The sequence below is a fragment of the Vombatus ursinus genome, unplaced genomic scaffold (assembly GCF_900497805.2).
Source record: "Vombatus ursinus unplaced genomic scaffold, bare-nosed wombat genome assembly UNPS02014945.1, whole genome shotgun sequence".
Lineage (NCBI taxonomy): Eukaryota > Metazoa > Chordata > Mammalia > Diprotodontia > Vombatidae > Vombatus > Vombatus ursinus.
In genome coordinates, this window is record NW_020954723.1 from 19,714,577 (window position 1) to 19,730,143 (window position 15,567).

Genomic DNA, 15,567 nt, shown 5'->3' on the forward strand with positions numbered 1-15,567 from the left:
CTATCTATCTATCTATCTATCTATCTATCTATCTATCTATCTATCTATCTATCTCTGGCAGGCTAGATAGTCTTGAGTCACCCAATAGGAGAAGAATTAGAATTAGAAGAATCTAATTCCATAATATTTTCAGGAAAGTTAGTGTGTCTGTTTCTTTAGGATAACTGTTAAGAATTAAGAACAATAGACTCATTTTATAGAAGCTATTTTTGGTAGATTTAAGTAGAAGAGAAACAAGCATTCATTAAGTACCTTCTGTGTGCTAGGTACTGTGCAAAGTGTTTTATAAACATCATTTCATTTGATCTTCATAGCAACCCTGAGGCAGGGGGAGCAGATGCTATTATTATCCCCATTTTATAATCTTGAGGCCAGATTTGAACTGTCTTCATGACTACAGGCCTAGGACTCTATCTAGTGTTCCACCTAGTTGCCTAAATGTTTGTAACGAGTCAAATTTACCCAAAAAACCATGTGTTTATAAGACATCATCAAAGATCTTTCCTCATTTTTTTTTCAAAGTTGTTTTTGTTTATTGAGTGGGGTTCACAGACACTTGTAAACATCTGAGAACTTCTAACCAAAAAGGGGAATCAATGGCTCCCCCAAATCCCTTCCAGAGAAGCATCCAGAACACCTTCCAGTTCTAATCTCCTGTTGGCTCTAGATCCCTTAAATGAAAACTGAGTAAGCTCCCTCAATAACTCCTACCAGATTCCCTTTTCTATAGGGAGGTATCAAGAGAATCTAAAGAAAAAGGCCCAGTCAAGGGTTCCACATCAGGCACATATGGTTCTGCTTCCTTAGAGCCAGCCAAAGCTCTTATGCAGGCAGGGAAGCAGCTATTCACTCATATTTTGTTGATCAAGAATGTATATATTAGCCAAGGGTCTCTTTCCAACCCCCAGCTAGGTAATTGGCCAGAAGCTGAGTATGGTTACTTTGGCCTAGGGCCTCCTTCCAATCCAATTACACACAACTGTAAATTCTCCCTCCCCCCCCCTCTTTCTTCCTGGTCTCTCTTGAACTGTGCCCCAGTGAGGATAATAACTTTTTTTGAGGGGGGTGGGAGAAGAGGAATTCAGCATAGTCTTGAATTCATATTATACCCTCAGGTTTAAGTGGTGATTGCCCATGGCAGTATGAGAGAGAGGAAAACAGAAGATGGCTATTTTGCCATCAATAACATGTTGGAATAAGGGTGGGGATGGAGGAGAAAACAGGTATCCATGATTCTAGAGCTAGATACTATAGACTACTATTCAACAAAGGAAAGATGTCATACTGAGTATGTATGTTGTCTTAGGTAAGTTTTTTAACCTCTGTGGTCCTCAGCTTCCTCATCAGTAAAATGAGAGAGTTGAACCCCAGTCTTTCCAGATACAAACCATATGATCCTACCAGTAACTCTTTACCCCCAACCTACCAGTAACTCTTTACCCCCAAGATTTTACTCTAGGTAACATAAGTCCATTGGAGATGGGAGGATAAAGATGGCCATGGGATTGAGTGTGGAGAAACCCATTACAGCAGTCACGAAGGTTTGGCTAGGGAAGAAGAGTAAATGAACAGAAGGCATGAGGACAGAATATGGAGAACAGAAGAGCAAGTATGTGAATATAAATGTCTGAGAGTCCACAACTGAAAAAAATGTATTTGTAAAGACAATAGACAAAGACACAAAAAAGGTGATCTAGAAAGTTAATGTTCCTCCTCTACCCAACTCTCAGCTTCCAAAGAATAAAGTATGCAGTATGCAGTGCCCAGCATAAAAGTTGAGGGACTTTTTTTTTAACTAAATTCCACTTTGATAGCTTCAATGAGATCCAGAGATCCTCAGGGAAGAAAGGGACCTAAAGATGGAAGGGAACTTAGAACACTCTAGTCTAATCTCCTCATTTTCTAGATGAGGAAAGTGAAGCCTACAGAGGTTAAGTGACTTGCCCAAGGTTACAAATGTAGATGGAGTACATTGAGTCCAATAAAAGATGATTCCCTCCCTCACTGCCCCATTGGAACTCCAGATGTATGCCCTATTTGCTGAGTAGTAACTCCCTCCGTGAGGATAACTCCATCTTTTAGCAGATGGTGTTTTATCTCACAGAGTGGACAGGAAGAAAAATGCTCCTGACTAACCGACAGTACCTTTTTACCTGATTATACTTGAAGGCACTGGGAGATCCAAGAATCCTAAGCTGAAGAGCTGAAAAAGACCATGAAGGCCATCTAGTCTAGCCTTCCTCAGTTTACAGATGAGAAGCCTGAGGCCTCCAGAGGTCAAGAGACTTGTTCAAGGAAATACAGATTAAAAAGCCAGTATTCAGACCCAAGTCCTCTGACTTCATTGCTCGCAGAAGAGCTAGAGGAGGAAGCTAGACTAAGACTCTGGTGTCCTCAGAACCAGAGGAGGAGAATGGGAAGAACTGGGCCAACATAGGGAATGGTACTTTGAAGAATGGAGGCAAGAGAAAAGAAACTGAGCAAAAATTACTTCAATTCTTTCCAACAATAGTAACCTCTCTGGTCTTAGCAGCCAGAAGTTCCTTCTCCCTCCCTCCTTTACTTTCTTGCCAATACTGTGGTGGACTCAGAACAAGAGGACTATTTCCTCATCAGGCCTCTGAATAACTAGGACACTTCAACAAGGTCACAGTTATTCATTTAAATTCAAACTCTAATCAGCAGCCAAGGCCTGAGTTATTATCCCTTCTGAGGAGAAAGGCTGTCATTGGAACACTATAAACAGCCCCACCTCGATGGAGGTGGGATGGGGGAAAGAACAAAGGGGAGGGCGGCAGGGAGTAAGTCTCCTGCCCACAGATGGGGTGCTACTCAGCCACCTCTCCTCTTCTATCCCCTCCTTCCAAGCCAGAGCAAGCACACTGTCAGCAACCCTTCACATGGAGTCCAAGACTGCTATCTCCATCTTTCTCCCACGCCCTTCCCCAAGCTCCCGAAATCTCAATCTAGCTGATTCTGTCACCTCAGTCTCTGGTCCAAACGGCTCAGTAGCAAAAGGGCTGGTGGGATGAAGGAGTGGGAAGGGTGACTCCAAAACAGGCAACTCATAGGAATGCAGATTTAGAGTTGGAAGAGACCTCAGAAGACACCTACTTCTTGCAACATAGATTCAGAGTTGGAAAAAGCAGAAATGACTTGCCAAGAGTCACTTAAGTAGATGGAGTCTATTGGGTCCAGCGATTGGTGGGTGAGTCCTTGGACCAAACCACCATTTCACGAGAGGCCCCAGCCCCTTCATTCTCAAACTTGACTCCCTCTCTGGACTTCCTTCTACATCTTTTAAACAGTAGCTTTTCACCCTCTCTCCTCCTCACTGTTTTCCAGTTCCTCTTTAAATGTTGTCTTCTCCCCATTAGAATAAGCCCCTTGAGGATAGGAATTGTCTGGTTTGCTTGTATTTATATCTTCAGTGCTTAGCAGAGTGCCTTGTACATAGTAAGCACTTAATAAATACTCTATTCCCTTCCACCCACCCACCCAACTCTCTCCCCATTAAGGCTTAGTAACTTGCCTAAAGTCACAAGGTAATAGATGGCAGAGCTGGGATTGGAACTCAGGTCTTTTGACCCCAAGTTTAGCATTCTTTCTATTTTATTAGCTATCCAACTGCCCCATTTTAGAGATGAAGGAACTGAGGCCAAGATGAATTGAGTAATTTGCCCAAGATCAGACAGACACTAAAAAGAGTAACCAAGATTTAAATCCAGGTCCCCCAATTCCAAATCCTTTCTACTATACCATTGTCTTGATCAAGGCTGACTAAGAATGGACCCAAGGGGCTGGGATTTAAAAATTCAATTCTGGGGCAGGTAGGTAGCAGTATATAGAGCACCAGCCCTGGAATCAGGAGGACCTGAGTTCAAATCCAGCCTCAGACACATGATACTTACTAGCTGTGTGACCCTAGACAAGTCACTTAATCCCAATTGCCTCACCCTCCCAAAAAATCAATTCTATTCAGTCTGAGACCCACAAAGTTCATGACAAGTCCTGTTGTCCAGGAGGGGTATTTTACAGTAGTGTTGCTTATAACCCATCCACTCAGCAAGTAAAATTAATCAATTAATCCATTGGCCCTTTATTGTCCTCCAGCTACCCATTGGTAAAGAATCACATTAGTTTATAAAATCTCTTATTTGTCTTCCTGAGGGGATGGGGGAGGGGGAGAATGGAGAACTGTTAAAATTAAAGCTAAAGCATGTCTCTTCAGGAGCCCCACTGGCTGGATCCAGATTGCCTGGCAAGGAACACAGAAAGAAAGAGATTGTGAAGTCACCTCATCCAAGGCCAGACTTACTCAGACTCTAGAGTGAATGAATCAGACAGTTACTGCCATGAAGGAAGAGCCAACTTTGCAGGGGTTTATGTGTAGGAGCCATAGATGAGAAGTTTGAAGAAAAGGTGTTAGAGGGCAACAAATGTTGTCTACAAGCCATGTGACCTTAAACCTCAGATGCAGAACTACTAGGATATCCCCTAAGTAAAGGCAAATGTAATGCTTCTATATCATTAAAGAGGGAAACTACAAGAATCCATGTTCTAACTGTGGTCACACTATACCACTGTGGTAGCCAAGCCATTCTGAAACCATTCTTTTCTAGAAATGTGTAATACAGAAAGAATTTAGGAAGGGGGACTAAGTTAAACCATATGTCTCCTCATTCAATGAAAATGAAAGCAGAAGAACTGAACAAAAGAAGGGAAACTAAGAAATAAAATGAGAATGCCTATCATGAAGAAAACATTTTATTGACCAGAATGTACCTGAGAACTGGTATACTATGCTTTAGTGTATTTACCCAGCTAAAGAAATCCAGTACAATCCAACAAGCATTTATTAAGCACCTACTGTGTTCAAGGCATTATGCTAGGTCCCAGGAATACCAAGACAAAGAAAACAAACAAACAAGAAAAGTCCCTACCCTCAGGTAGCTTATGCAAGTAGAATCACTCAAGAATACAATATGTAAATATGTAATCTGAAGAATGGTTGGATGGCTAAACAAATGAAAAAGTGAATACATACACACATTTACATATATATGTATATATAAGAAAGAAAGGATAGTAAAGAGGATAGGAGAGAAAATAAGAGGAGGGAGGAGAGGAAAGAAGAGGAGAGGGGAGGGGAAGAAAAGGAGAGGGGAGGGGAACAAAGGGGAGAAAAGGAGAGAGGGGAAGAGAGGACAGGGGAGGAGAGGAGAGGGAGAAGAGAAGAGGGGGGAAGAAAGGAGAGGAGAAGAGAGAGGAAGGGAAGGAAGGAGAAGGGAGAAGAGAAAGGAAGGGAATAGAAGGGAGGGGAAAGAAGGAGAAAAGAAGGGAGGAAAGGCGAGGGGGAAGAAAGAAAGGGGGAAGGGAAGAGAGGGTAGGAGAGGAGAGGGGAAGAAAAGAGGGCAGTAGCAAACATGAAATATTAGTTGTGCCTTGAAGAAATTTATGGATTTTGAAAGGGGCAGGTGAGGAGGGATTGTATTCCAGGCATAGGGAACAGTAAGTGGGAAGTGGTCAAGTGTCAAGTACAGTGAACATCAAGTCGACCAGTTTGAACTAGAACATAGATTATATGAAGAAAGATAGTTTAAAATAAACTTGTAAAGGGAGGCTATAGCCAAGGTATAAATGCCAATCTGAGAAGTTTCTGTCTTGTTCTAGAAGAAATAGGGAACCCCCAAAGTCATTTGAGCACAGAAGTGGCATCATTTTATGTGCTTTAGGATGATTATTTTGGCAGCTGGGTAGAATTTGGATTAAAGAGGAAGGAGGCTGGAAGCCAGGAATTCAACTAAGAGGCTATTGCAATAGCCCATGTAGAAGGTGATGAAGTCCTAAACTGGTGTGGGAGCTATGTACGTGGAGAAAAGTGGACATATAGGAGAGATATGGAAGTTGAATTAACAAGATTTGGCAACTTATTGGATATAGGTGGGATGAAGGAGAAGGAAGATTTTATGGTTGCAAACCTGGGTGACTGGAAGAATGGTGATATCTCAACAGAAAATGAGAAGTTTGGAGGAAAGTTGGGGTTAGAAGGGAAGACAGAAAGACAAGTTCTGTGTTGCTGCATTTGAGATGCCAACAGGATGTCCAGGGAGAGATGTCCAAAAGAAGTTGATAATGTGGTGCTTAGGAGACTAAAGCTGGATAAGTCTTGGAAGTCATGTGCATGAAATGCTAATTGAACCAATGGTAGTCAAACACGGCACTAAAAGAGAGGACTTGGACAGAAAAAAGAAAAGGACCTAGGATACAACTTGAGGGGAGACCCACAACTAGGAAGCAGTCAGCACACGGGCAATTTAATTGTCTTTAAAGTTAGCAAAATCCCAGATACTGAATTGTGATTATTATGAAGGAAAGTCGATAAACATAGTAACTTTTCCTTTTTCATAGATATTATTTACCCACATGCATTTCTACATATCCTCACTACTGTGACAGAATATATGGTATTCATAGCTTCTGCAATATAACATTGGTGAAAGTTTTGTTGTTTATGTTAACAAGATATTTTGAAGATATGTTAAATTCAACTTAGCTATTGATTTATTTTTATATGTATCTCTTATGTATTATATTTATGGTAGCCATATTTCCACACCAAAAATTGGGATACATGAATAATCTTAAGAAAGATATTATTGTCCTAAAGCATTATTTTTTTTTAATTGGCACTGCAACCAAAAAATGGGGACCAAATGGTAAGTAGGTTAAAAGCTATATTAGAGGATGGCCAGATGACCCCAGCCTAAGTAGGAAAAATTCAAAACCAAATGTATGTGTACAATTTGAAAGAGATTTGTGAGTGTTAAAGATACCAAGTTGCCTCTGCTTGATCTGATAAACAATAATCCTATTAGAAGGTACAAGGTAATGAGATACTCTGTCCTTGAGGAATTTTTACCCTATGATTCTGTGAGGCAACTGAATTAATTCCTATTGTGGCAGTGGGGAAGGACTGGGATATAGTGTTTTATTTTCTCTTTAGTTCAAATCAGTATCTCAGTAAGCTCAATTCAAAGCTAATAGGCCCAGTGGTTTTGAATGTCCTTAAATGGCCATCTAAACCTGAGTTACGTCCGTCTACCTATCCACACATGTTTTTCTGCAAACTTGAAGGATAAGAGCATAGCACAGACATAGCTTAAGAGAAAGATAAATGTATACAATGTAGAAAAATAGATTATCAAAAGGACAGTTTTTTCTCATTACATGGCTAGAAACCTCTTTCTACATATATCAGATTATCCACCAAACAGCCCCAATCCTGAAATGTTAAATATCTGTAGCTAAAAATTGAAAAGCAAGGATGAGAAGAATAAGACTAAGGTCCTTAACAAGTTGGGTGTTCCATAACTGGAGAATGATTTGAAAATAATTTCCCCAAAGCTTTACTCCTCATTTTTTAGATATATCTAATGCTCTTTAAATAGGTGCTTTCTTCAAGACTCAGTTCAAATCCCACCTTCTGTAATACACCTTTTCCAGTCACCTCTTCATCTTAGTTAGCATAGGACCTGGCACATAATAAGCACTTAATTAATACTTGTTGACTGAATAGGAAATTTTTTTCTTTTTTTATTCAAATTTTTTTATTCTGAATTTAACAAACAAAAAAAAATAACATTTCCATATACAAAGAAAATTACACATGAAAATGAAAAAGGAACAATTAAAGGAAACAATTATATATAATTAAATATATACACATATATTATAAATATTATTTATGTGTATATGCATATAATTGTGATGGAGATGATGTTTTGATTATTTTAAAATAAATTATTCCAAATCCAACAAGAATCTATATTATTTAATCCACAGTTGCACCACTAACTAGCTAAGCAGCCTTGGGAAAATAACTCTCTGAAACTCTGTTATTTTATTTTAATCTGCAAAATGAAGGCTTTGGACTAGATAACTCCCAGTGCTAAAAATCTGCTCTGATACCATTCCACCCCAGGAAAAACAGATTCACACAACACATGCACACCCAAAAGAAGGAAAGGATTCTCTCCTTCTCATTGAAACACAAAGACTCACCTGGACTTTGACTGACATCTGTTGAAGCATTTCCAAAGGGAGGGAAAGGGAGAGGAAAGAAAGGAGGGAGGGAGAAAAAAGAAAGAAGAGAATTAGCAGCACACACGCACAGCAGCCCAATATGTCCTTGCATGGCTGTGGAACTCATGCAAGACGCAAAGATTATTCAGTTTCTGAGCAGTTAGTTCTTTCCTTCACCCAAAAAACCACCCATGCAAGCTGAGGGTCCCGAGATTCCCTTTCACTGTGCATGTAGCAAGAAAGAGTAGCTTCACATCTGTCCGGAGAGAAGCAATCCTGGAAACAGATAGAGCTCCAGAGAGCAAAGCCAGACCTGAAATCAGCAAGAATATTAGTTAAAATATTCTCATGGGCATCACAATCACAAAACACAAATTTGTTTCACGCACCAGACAGGACATTACGTGTAAATTCAAGCAAATTTTCAGAGCAGAGAAAGAATAATATTAAGGCATTCCCATTGAAAACTAGAGAAAAAGAGTCACATGAATTTAGGACAAGTTGTAGGGCAATTGGCCACCCAGTCTTAAAGGACAGGAGAGCAAGCATCCCTTTTAATTCTTCATCCCCAGTGTTCCTAGTGACCATCCTTCATCACAGACAGCAGTATGGGTGAACTGAACATTCCCATTTAATTCTTCTCATTTTCTACCATCAAAGACAGGAATCATCATTTTAAATCAAATCTGGCATACACAAATAAGCATAACTGGATAAAGTCATGTCAATCATCAAGTTTATTGTCCAACATCCACCAAAATTTGGAAAGGCTTATGTCCCTAGGTTGGCCACAGGGTAAGGTGTTTGTTTGTTTTGACAACAATAAGTATAAAAGGACATCTTACTAAGTTTAGGGAAGGGTTACCATTAATGGAAAAGGAAACCACTGACTAGCTTGTGCTTGTCATTTAAGCTCACAGAATTTTTAAGTTGAAAGTAATCTTAAAGATGATTTAGTCCCTCTTCATTCCACAAATGGGAAAATGGATTGTTTTTAATGTTATTTGCCCCCTTACTTAGGGCAGCTACATGGTGCAGTACAGTGCTGGGCCTGGAGTCAGGAAGACTCATCTTCCTGAGTTCAAATCTGGCCTCAGACATTTCCTAGCTGTGTGAGCCTGGGCAAGTCACTTAACCGTGTTTGCCTCAGGAAAATCTGTAAAATGAGCTGTAGAAGGACATGGCAAACCACTCCAGTATCTTTGCCAAGAACACCCCAAAAGGGGTCATGAAGAGTCAGACACTACTGAAAAATGACTGAACAACACAAGTCCCCTTACTGTGATTAAGTCAAATGGACTGGGGTGAGGAAAACCAACTCCTTCCATCTACACACAGTAGTTAGTACAAGAACAAGTAGTTAGTACAAGTAGTTAGAACAAGAAGTTAGTACAAGATTCCAAAGAGAACTGAGTACAAGGTCAGGTGAAATCAGAAAGCAGGCCTCTTCATTCCCATATGGGGTAATAATATATTTTATTATAGATACCTTCCATAAGATATTTCTGTGCCTCTATTTCCCTCTCTGAATGCAGAAGGTGCCAATAATTAAAATATCTATACGAATAGATAAGATAGTGAATGGGAAATCCTATGAGTTTTTTGGCAGAAAAGGGACTAGAGTAATATGAGAAGTAAATGAATGAGCCACAAATAGTGGAGGGACTATGAAAACACCCAGACTGTGCTTGGAGCCCCCACCGGTGCATTCCACAATACATACATACATACATAAATACATACCCCAAGGACCTTTAGAGAAGACCTTAAATCATCCTTTAGCAAGAGCCCCTTTCAGATTTACTTCAGTTAAAGTTAGGGGTAGGGTGGCAGAAGGGAGGGATAAAGAAGGGGAAACAGAAGAGGTAGGAAGGGAAAACATGTTGCATAAATAACTAAACAGGGCCATTAACTCTGACTGATTGATTGTTTGAAGTAGTGGTTGTTATCCTACCCCTTAATTAAACGGGATAGCAAACTATTTCCATGTGGTCAGAGAGAGCACTGTGGTAGTAATGCCTGCAGTGAGAAGCAGAATAGAGTGCTGGACTTGAAAATCAAGAAGACCTGAATTGGAATCCTGCCCTAGATACTTACTAGCTATGTAATCCTGGGCAAGTCACTTGATTTCTGTCAACCTCAGTTTCCTTATCTGTAAAATAGGGATAACAATAGCACAGTCCTCACAGACTTATATGAGGACCAAATAAGATTATGTACTCAAAGTGCTTTGCAAACTTATGTTGTTGTTTAGTCAATTAGTTAAGTCTAACTCTTGGAGACATCATTTGGGGTTTTCTTGGCAAAGATATTGAAGTGGTTTGCCATTTCCTTCTTCAGCTCATTTTACAGATGAGGAAATTGAGGCAAATAGGATTAAGTGACTTACCCAGGATCACACAGCTAGGAAGTGTCTGAGGCCAGATTTGTACTCAGGAGGATGAATGTCTTCCTGACTCCAGGCCCCGCACTCTATTCACTTTGCCACCTAACTGCCCCTTTGAGAATATAGTGATATGAAAATCTAAGGTATTATTATTATGTGACCCACCCAAGATTGTCATGAGGATCAAATGAGATAATATTTGAAAAACACTTAGCACAACAATTGGCACATAGTAGGTGTTTAATAAATGCTTGTTCCTTCCCCTTTCTTTTCCCTTATCCAAATTCTACTCATTCCTTCCATACCCAGCTCAAGTCCCACTCACTCCAGGAAGATGTCATTGGACACTCCAACCCTTCTTGCTGTCAGCCTTCTCTAAATTACTATAACACTTATAACATATACTACAGAATCAATCTAACAACTAATAAATATTTATTAAGTACTTAATATGTACTAGGTACTTCGTTAAGTGCTGGTGATACACAGAGAGAGAGAGGGAAAGAAGGAGCTTACAATCTAATGGGGGATAATCATTTGTTTAATTATATATCAGCATATATTATTCTAGTTGTTTCATGTATTTGAGCCTTATCTCCCCATGCTGTACACAGAGTCATGGGATTGAGATGCGGAAGAGGCTTTTGTGGCCATCTACTCTGACCTGCTCATTTTACAATGAGGAAACTGAGACCCGGAGAAGTTAATGCAGGTAATAAACAGGAAAGGTAGGATTTAAACCTAGATCCTCTGGCTACAGATCCAAGGTACTTTCCACTTTATAACACTACCTTCTGGAGCACATAGCAGACAGTCAATAAATATTTAATTAATTGAAATTCATCAACAAGTACCTACTATGTGCCAAGAACTGTGGTAGGACTTGGAACTACAAAGACAAAAATAAAACAGTCCCTGTGTCAAGGACCTTACATTTTATGGAGTGGGGAATGGAGCAGAGGGGAAGGGGAGGAGGGTGTGGGAAATAGCATGTGCACCTATGAGTATGTACAAATTAGTCTCGGATTGGATCTCTTATTTCATCAGTGTATGGCACTTTCAACATGAAACTCACTCTATCAAAGCAGATGGGCACCTATGTTTCAACTTAGCATCTTAAAGAGTTTCCTGGGACAGTAAAAGGTTTAGTGACTTGTCCATGGTCCCCTAGTCACTGTGTGAAGTAGAACTTGAGTTTGAGTCTTTCTAAGGCCAACTCTCTATCCCTGCACCATGATGCCCATGCCCAAAAGGGGAGACCAAAAAGATTGTTGCAGTTTCAAACTATTAAACCTCAAAACTGCACTAAGACTTTTGGGACACCCACTCTTTGTTGTTGATCTCTGTCCCTCATTTTCTTTTTTTTTTTTTAAGGTGATTGGGGTTTAAGCAACTTGCCCAGGGTCACACAGCTAGTAAGTGTCAAGTGTTTGGTCTGAGGCCGGATTTGAACTCAGGTCCTCCTGACTTCAGGGCTGGTGCTCTATCCACTGCACCACCTAGCTGCCCCTTCTGTCCTTCATTTTCAAAGAGGATCAATGACCTCACAGGTGATGTCTTGACTTGCCATGAATTGGATTTAAGTGAGGCAGAGTTGCACAAAGAAGACCCTAAGTCAACAAGGATAATACAAGGTAAATGGGAAGGTGAGAGATGGTGTGGGAGGGGGAAGGAAGAGGAGAAAAATGGAGGGGAACTAGCCAGATCAGGAAAGATCAGAAAAGACAATATAACCTACTCTTTAGCTACCTGTTTCAGAAAAGTCACAGAGAAAACTGAATTAGCCAAGCAGGAGTAGAGGAGAAAAGCCAACCTTTTCCCACGTCTCCTCAGCATTACATAGTCTACCTAAAATCAAGGTATCTTTTTTAAATTCCTGACATTCATTTCACTAGCTCTTAACAAATGTAACTTGAGTAAGAAGTTTTTTTTACTCAATTACAAAATTTCAAAGTGGTAAAAAAAAAAATTCCTGATTTGGCCAGGTCTTTCTCATGCATACCCCGTGTCATCTCTGCCATTAATGGTTATCAGCAAGACCATTTCTCTGTCCTCTTATTAGGTTCGGTTATCTCAGAATCACTGAAGGTTAAAGTTGGAAGGAGCCATAGAGATTGAGTCCAATTTCACTTTATAGTCTAACAAAACTGATGACCAAAGAATTGAAATGGCTTGCCCAAGGTCACACAGCTAGTAAATGATGGACCCAGGGACTTAACCCCAACATGTTTGATTCTTCCATAGCCAAGTGGGAACTCCGAGGTCTCTTTCAGCTCCAAAACAGATGAAACCATAACTCTCCTACTTCCTACCTGAACTACCATCCCATTCTCCATGAATGAACTTGGTGGTCAGAGAGAGTGCGGAAGGGATGAGGTTCTAAATCTGAAGTGTTCTGTAGGTATATCAGAATCAAACCCTCAGAGACCCCACCTGGTGAACTGTGCCTCAGGTCTGACCTATTTTTCTTGGAGAGAAAATAGATATAGATTGAAATGCACCAGTTCTCTGGAAACTGAAGGGCAAACTGTGTGAGAAAACAAAACAGCAGGGGAATGACACCTGAAAATGGGCTGGGGGAGAGCACAGAAGTCATGCTACCCAAATCAAGCTGAACTGACTTACTAATTTACTTCTCTTCTTCCCTTTTCTTACTCCCTTTTAAAACAAAGAACAAAAAAATTCCTTTGGCCAATCTCTGGAGGAAAATTTATATTTCCCACATATAGGGATATCCCAAAAGCTCACAATAGGGTTTTAGTAGGACATGGTGTCATTCTTCAGTCATGTCTGGCTCTTCATGACCCCATTTGAGGTATTCTTGGCAAAGATACTAGAATGGTTTGCTATTTCCTTCTCCAGCTCATTTTGCAGGCGAGGAAAGTGAGGCAAACAGAGTTAAATGACTTGCTCAAGGCCACACAGTTAGGAAGCATCTGCGGCTGGATTTGAACTTGTCTTCCTGAATCTAGGCCCAGCCCTCTATCTGCTACGCCACTTAGCTGCCCTTTTTAGTAGAACTAGTCAGCCTCAAAATTTGTACTTTTGACCTTCCTTTGCTCCAAGGTCCTAGGAGAACTTATCAGTTATCTTAGCACCTCTCCCTATGCCTCAACCTGTCCAGTTAGAAAATGTACCCCAAAGCTGGGTTAGATAGGGCAGAGACTTAAGAACCTGTCCAAGGAACAGGCTTTGAGCATGGCAGATAGATGGAAGGTGTCAAAGACTTCCTGCTCAGTATCACACAGAGCCAGAGAAGAGAAGACAAGAGATGAAAAGGGCAAAAAGAGGTTTCTCCAATTCTCCTCTAACTCTCTTTCTCCTGGGGGATAGTAAGGAGCAAGATGATTCCCTTTGCTTCAAGAACAAGGGAGCATAGAGACCTCCCAGCCTCAACTTAAAGAAAACTTCCACTAGAGAAAGGGCTTCTTTTCCAGTATTCTGGGGATTTTTTTTTTCACTTTCTCTTTATCTGAGCTCTTCAAATAGAGGAAGATTTGTCAAGATACAAAAGGCAGGGCAGTGTTAGCTTTTTTCCTACATGCAAGAGCCCATTTGGCACGCCCCTAAAGAGGGCCAGCCCTAGGGCCCCAGGGCTGTTTGCTTTTGTTCTGTGATGCTAACTTCTCCAGATTGCAAGACCCAGCAGTGCGGTGGCCAATTTTGTCAGGTGCATCCCCAGCCTGAGGAATGGAGAGAGCGAGAGCGGGGAGGAATGAAAAACCCTGAGAGGAACAAAGCAGATACTCCTACATGGGGTCACTCCAGTGTCTATAATATGAATGTCTTTGGGGGATCTAAAAGAGTTGTAGCCATTTTAGCTCAGGGGAATAGCACTTGATTGACAGATAGAAAGAAAAGCATCCCTTCCCTTTTGGCTACTGAGATGGACAGGTATCAGTGTAGGCTGCCTTCCTGAGCAATCCTCTTCTAGGTTTCTCAAAGTTGACTTGCTGGCAATAAGTTTAAGGCACTTTGCAAACCTTAAAGGATGCTATAAATGCTATTATTATTCTTACATTCCATTTCAATGTATGCCTAACCCCACTACTGTTTTATGAGCTCCATGAGGCCAGGGTCAAGCTCTATCTTATTTAAACCGTATACCTTTCCTACCCCTAGACTTCTTCACTTTATTTTATTTATTTATTTATTTTTAGTAGGCGATTGGAGGGGACAGGAATGATTTCAACAGTATAGGGAATTCTCAGTATGGAAACTTACTCCACTAATCTCATTCAGCAACTCATCTGCAACTTACAGTCTTATAACTTTTTCTGGGGCAAAGGTTAAGTAATAATAATAATGGCTGGTAAAATATCTATAGCTAAAATTTATGAGGTTAAATAATAATAATAATAGCTAGTGTTTATATAGCACTTTAAGGTTTGCAAAGTACTTTGCTAAGATTATCTCATTTTATCCTCACAACAACTCTGAGAAATGAGTGCTTTTATTATCCCCATTTTACAGATGAGGAAATCAAGGTAGACAGATATTAAGTGACTTGGCCAGAGTGTATCAGAGACTGGAGTTAAACACGGGTCCTTCTGACTTTAAGTCCAGTAATCTACCCAAAACACCACATAGTTACAAACTTAAATGACTTGCCCAACGTTTCATAATTAGTAGAAACAGATAGAACTTGAACCCAGATCTTTCTGATCCCAAGGTTGGCCCCCAGCCATGGCACCTTGCTGCTTCTTGCTTTGCACTTAAAAGATAATAAATTTTTGTTGCAATTGAAAGATAGGGGCAAAGCTGAGATTCTCAGGATTGTTATAGTGGGAAAAGCATTTCAGGACCACACAAATCAGGTTGGCCCCCTGCCCACAAGGAAAAGGACTAGGTTAATTAGCTAGACAAGCACTGCCTTAAAATTTACCTGGGATCCCACCTGAACTCACGAAGGGGTAGATATAAGCTTCCTGAAGGTAGAGGTTCTTTCAAATCTGCCTTTTTATTACCAACAACTATCACAGTGCCTGGCACATAGTAGGTGTTTAATGAGTATTTGATAAAAGGAAGGAAGGGAGGAAAGAAGGAAGAAAGAAAGAAAGAAAGAAAGAAAGAAAGAAAGAAAGAAAGAAAGAAAG

The 15,567-nt window shown here is 40.4% G+C and overlaps 1 protein-coding gene across 1 annotated transcript in view; it reads right to left on the reverse strand.

Moving 5' to 3' along the window:
• Positions 1 to 15,567, reverse strand: part of NRXN3 (neurexin 3) — a 1,892,810-nt gene that overhangs the window by 1,849,501 nt on the left and 27,742 nt on the right. The window contains exon 2 of the mRNA XM_027844705.1: positions 8,065 to 8,082. Within this exon, the coding sequence (XP_027700506.1) occupies positions 8,065 to 8,082 (18 nt within the window). The remainder of the gene's footprint in view (positions 1 to 8,064; positions 8,083 to 15,567) is intronic.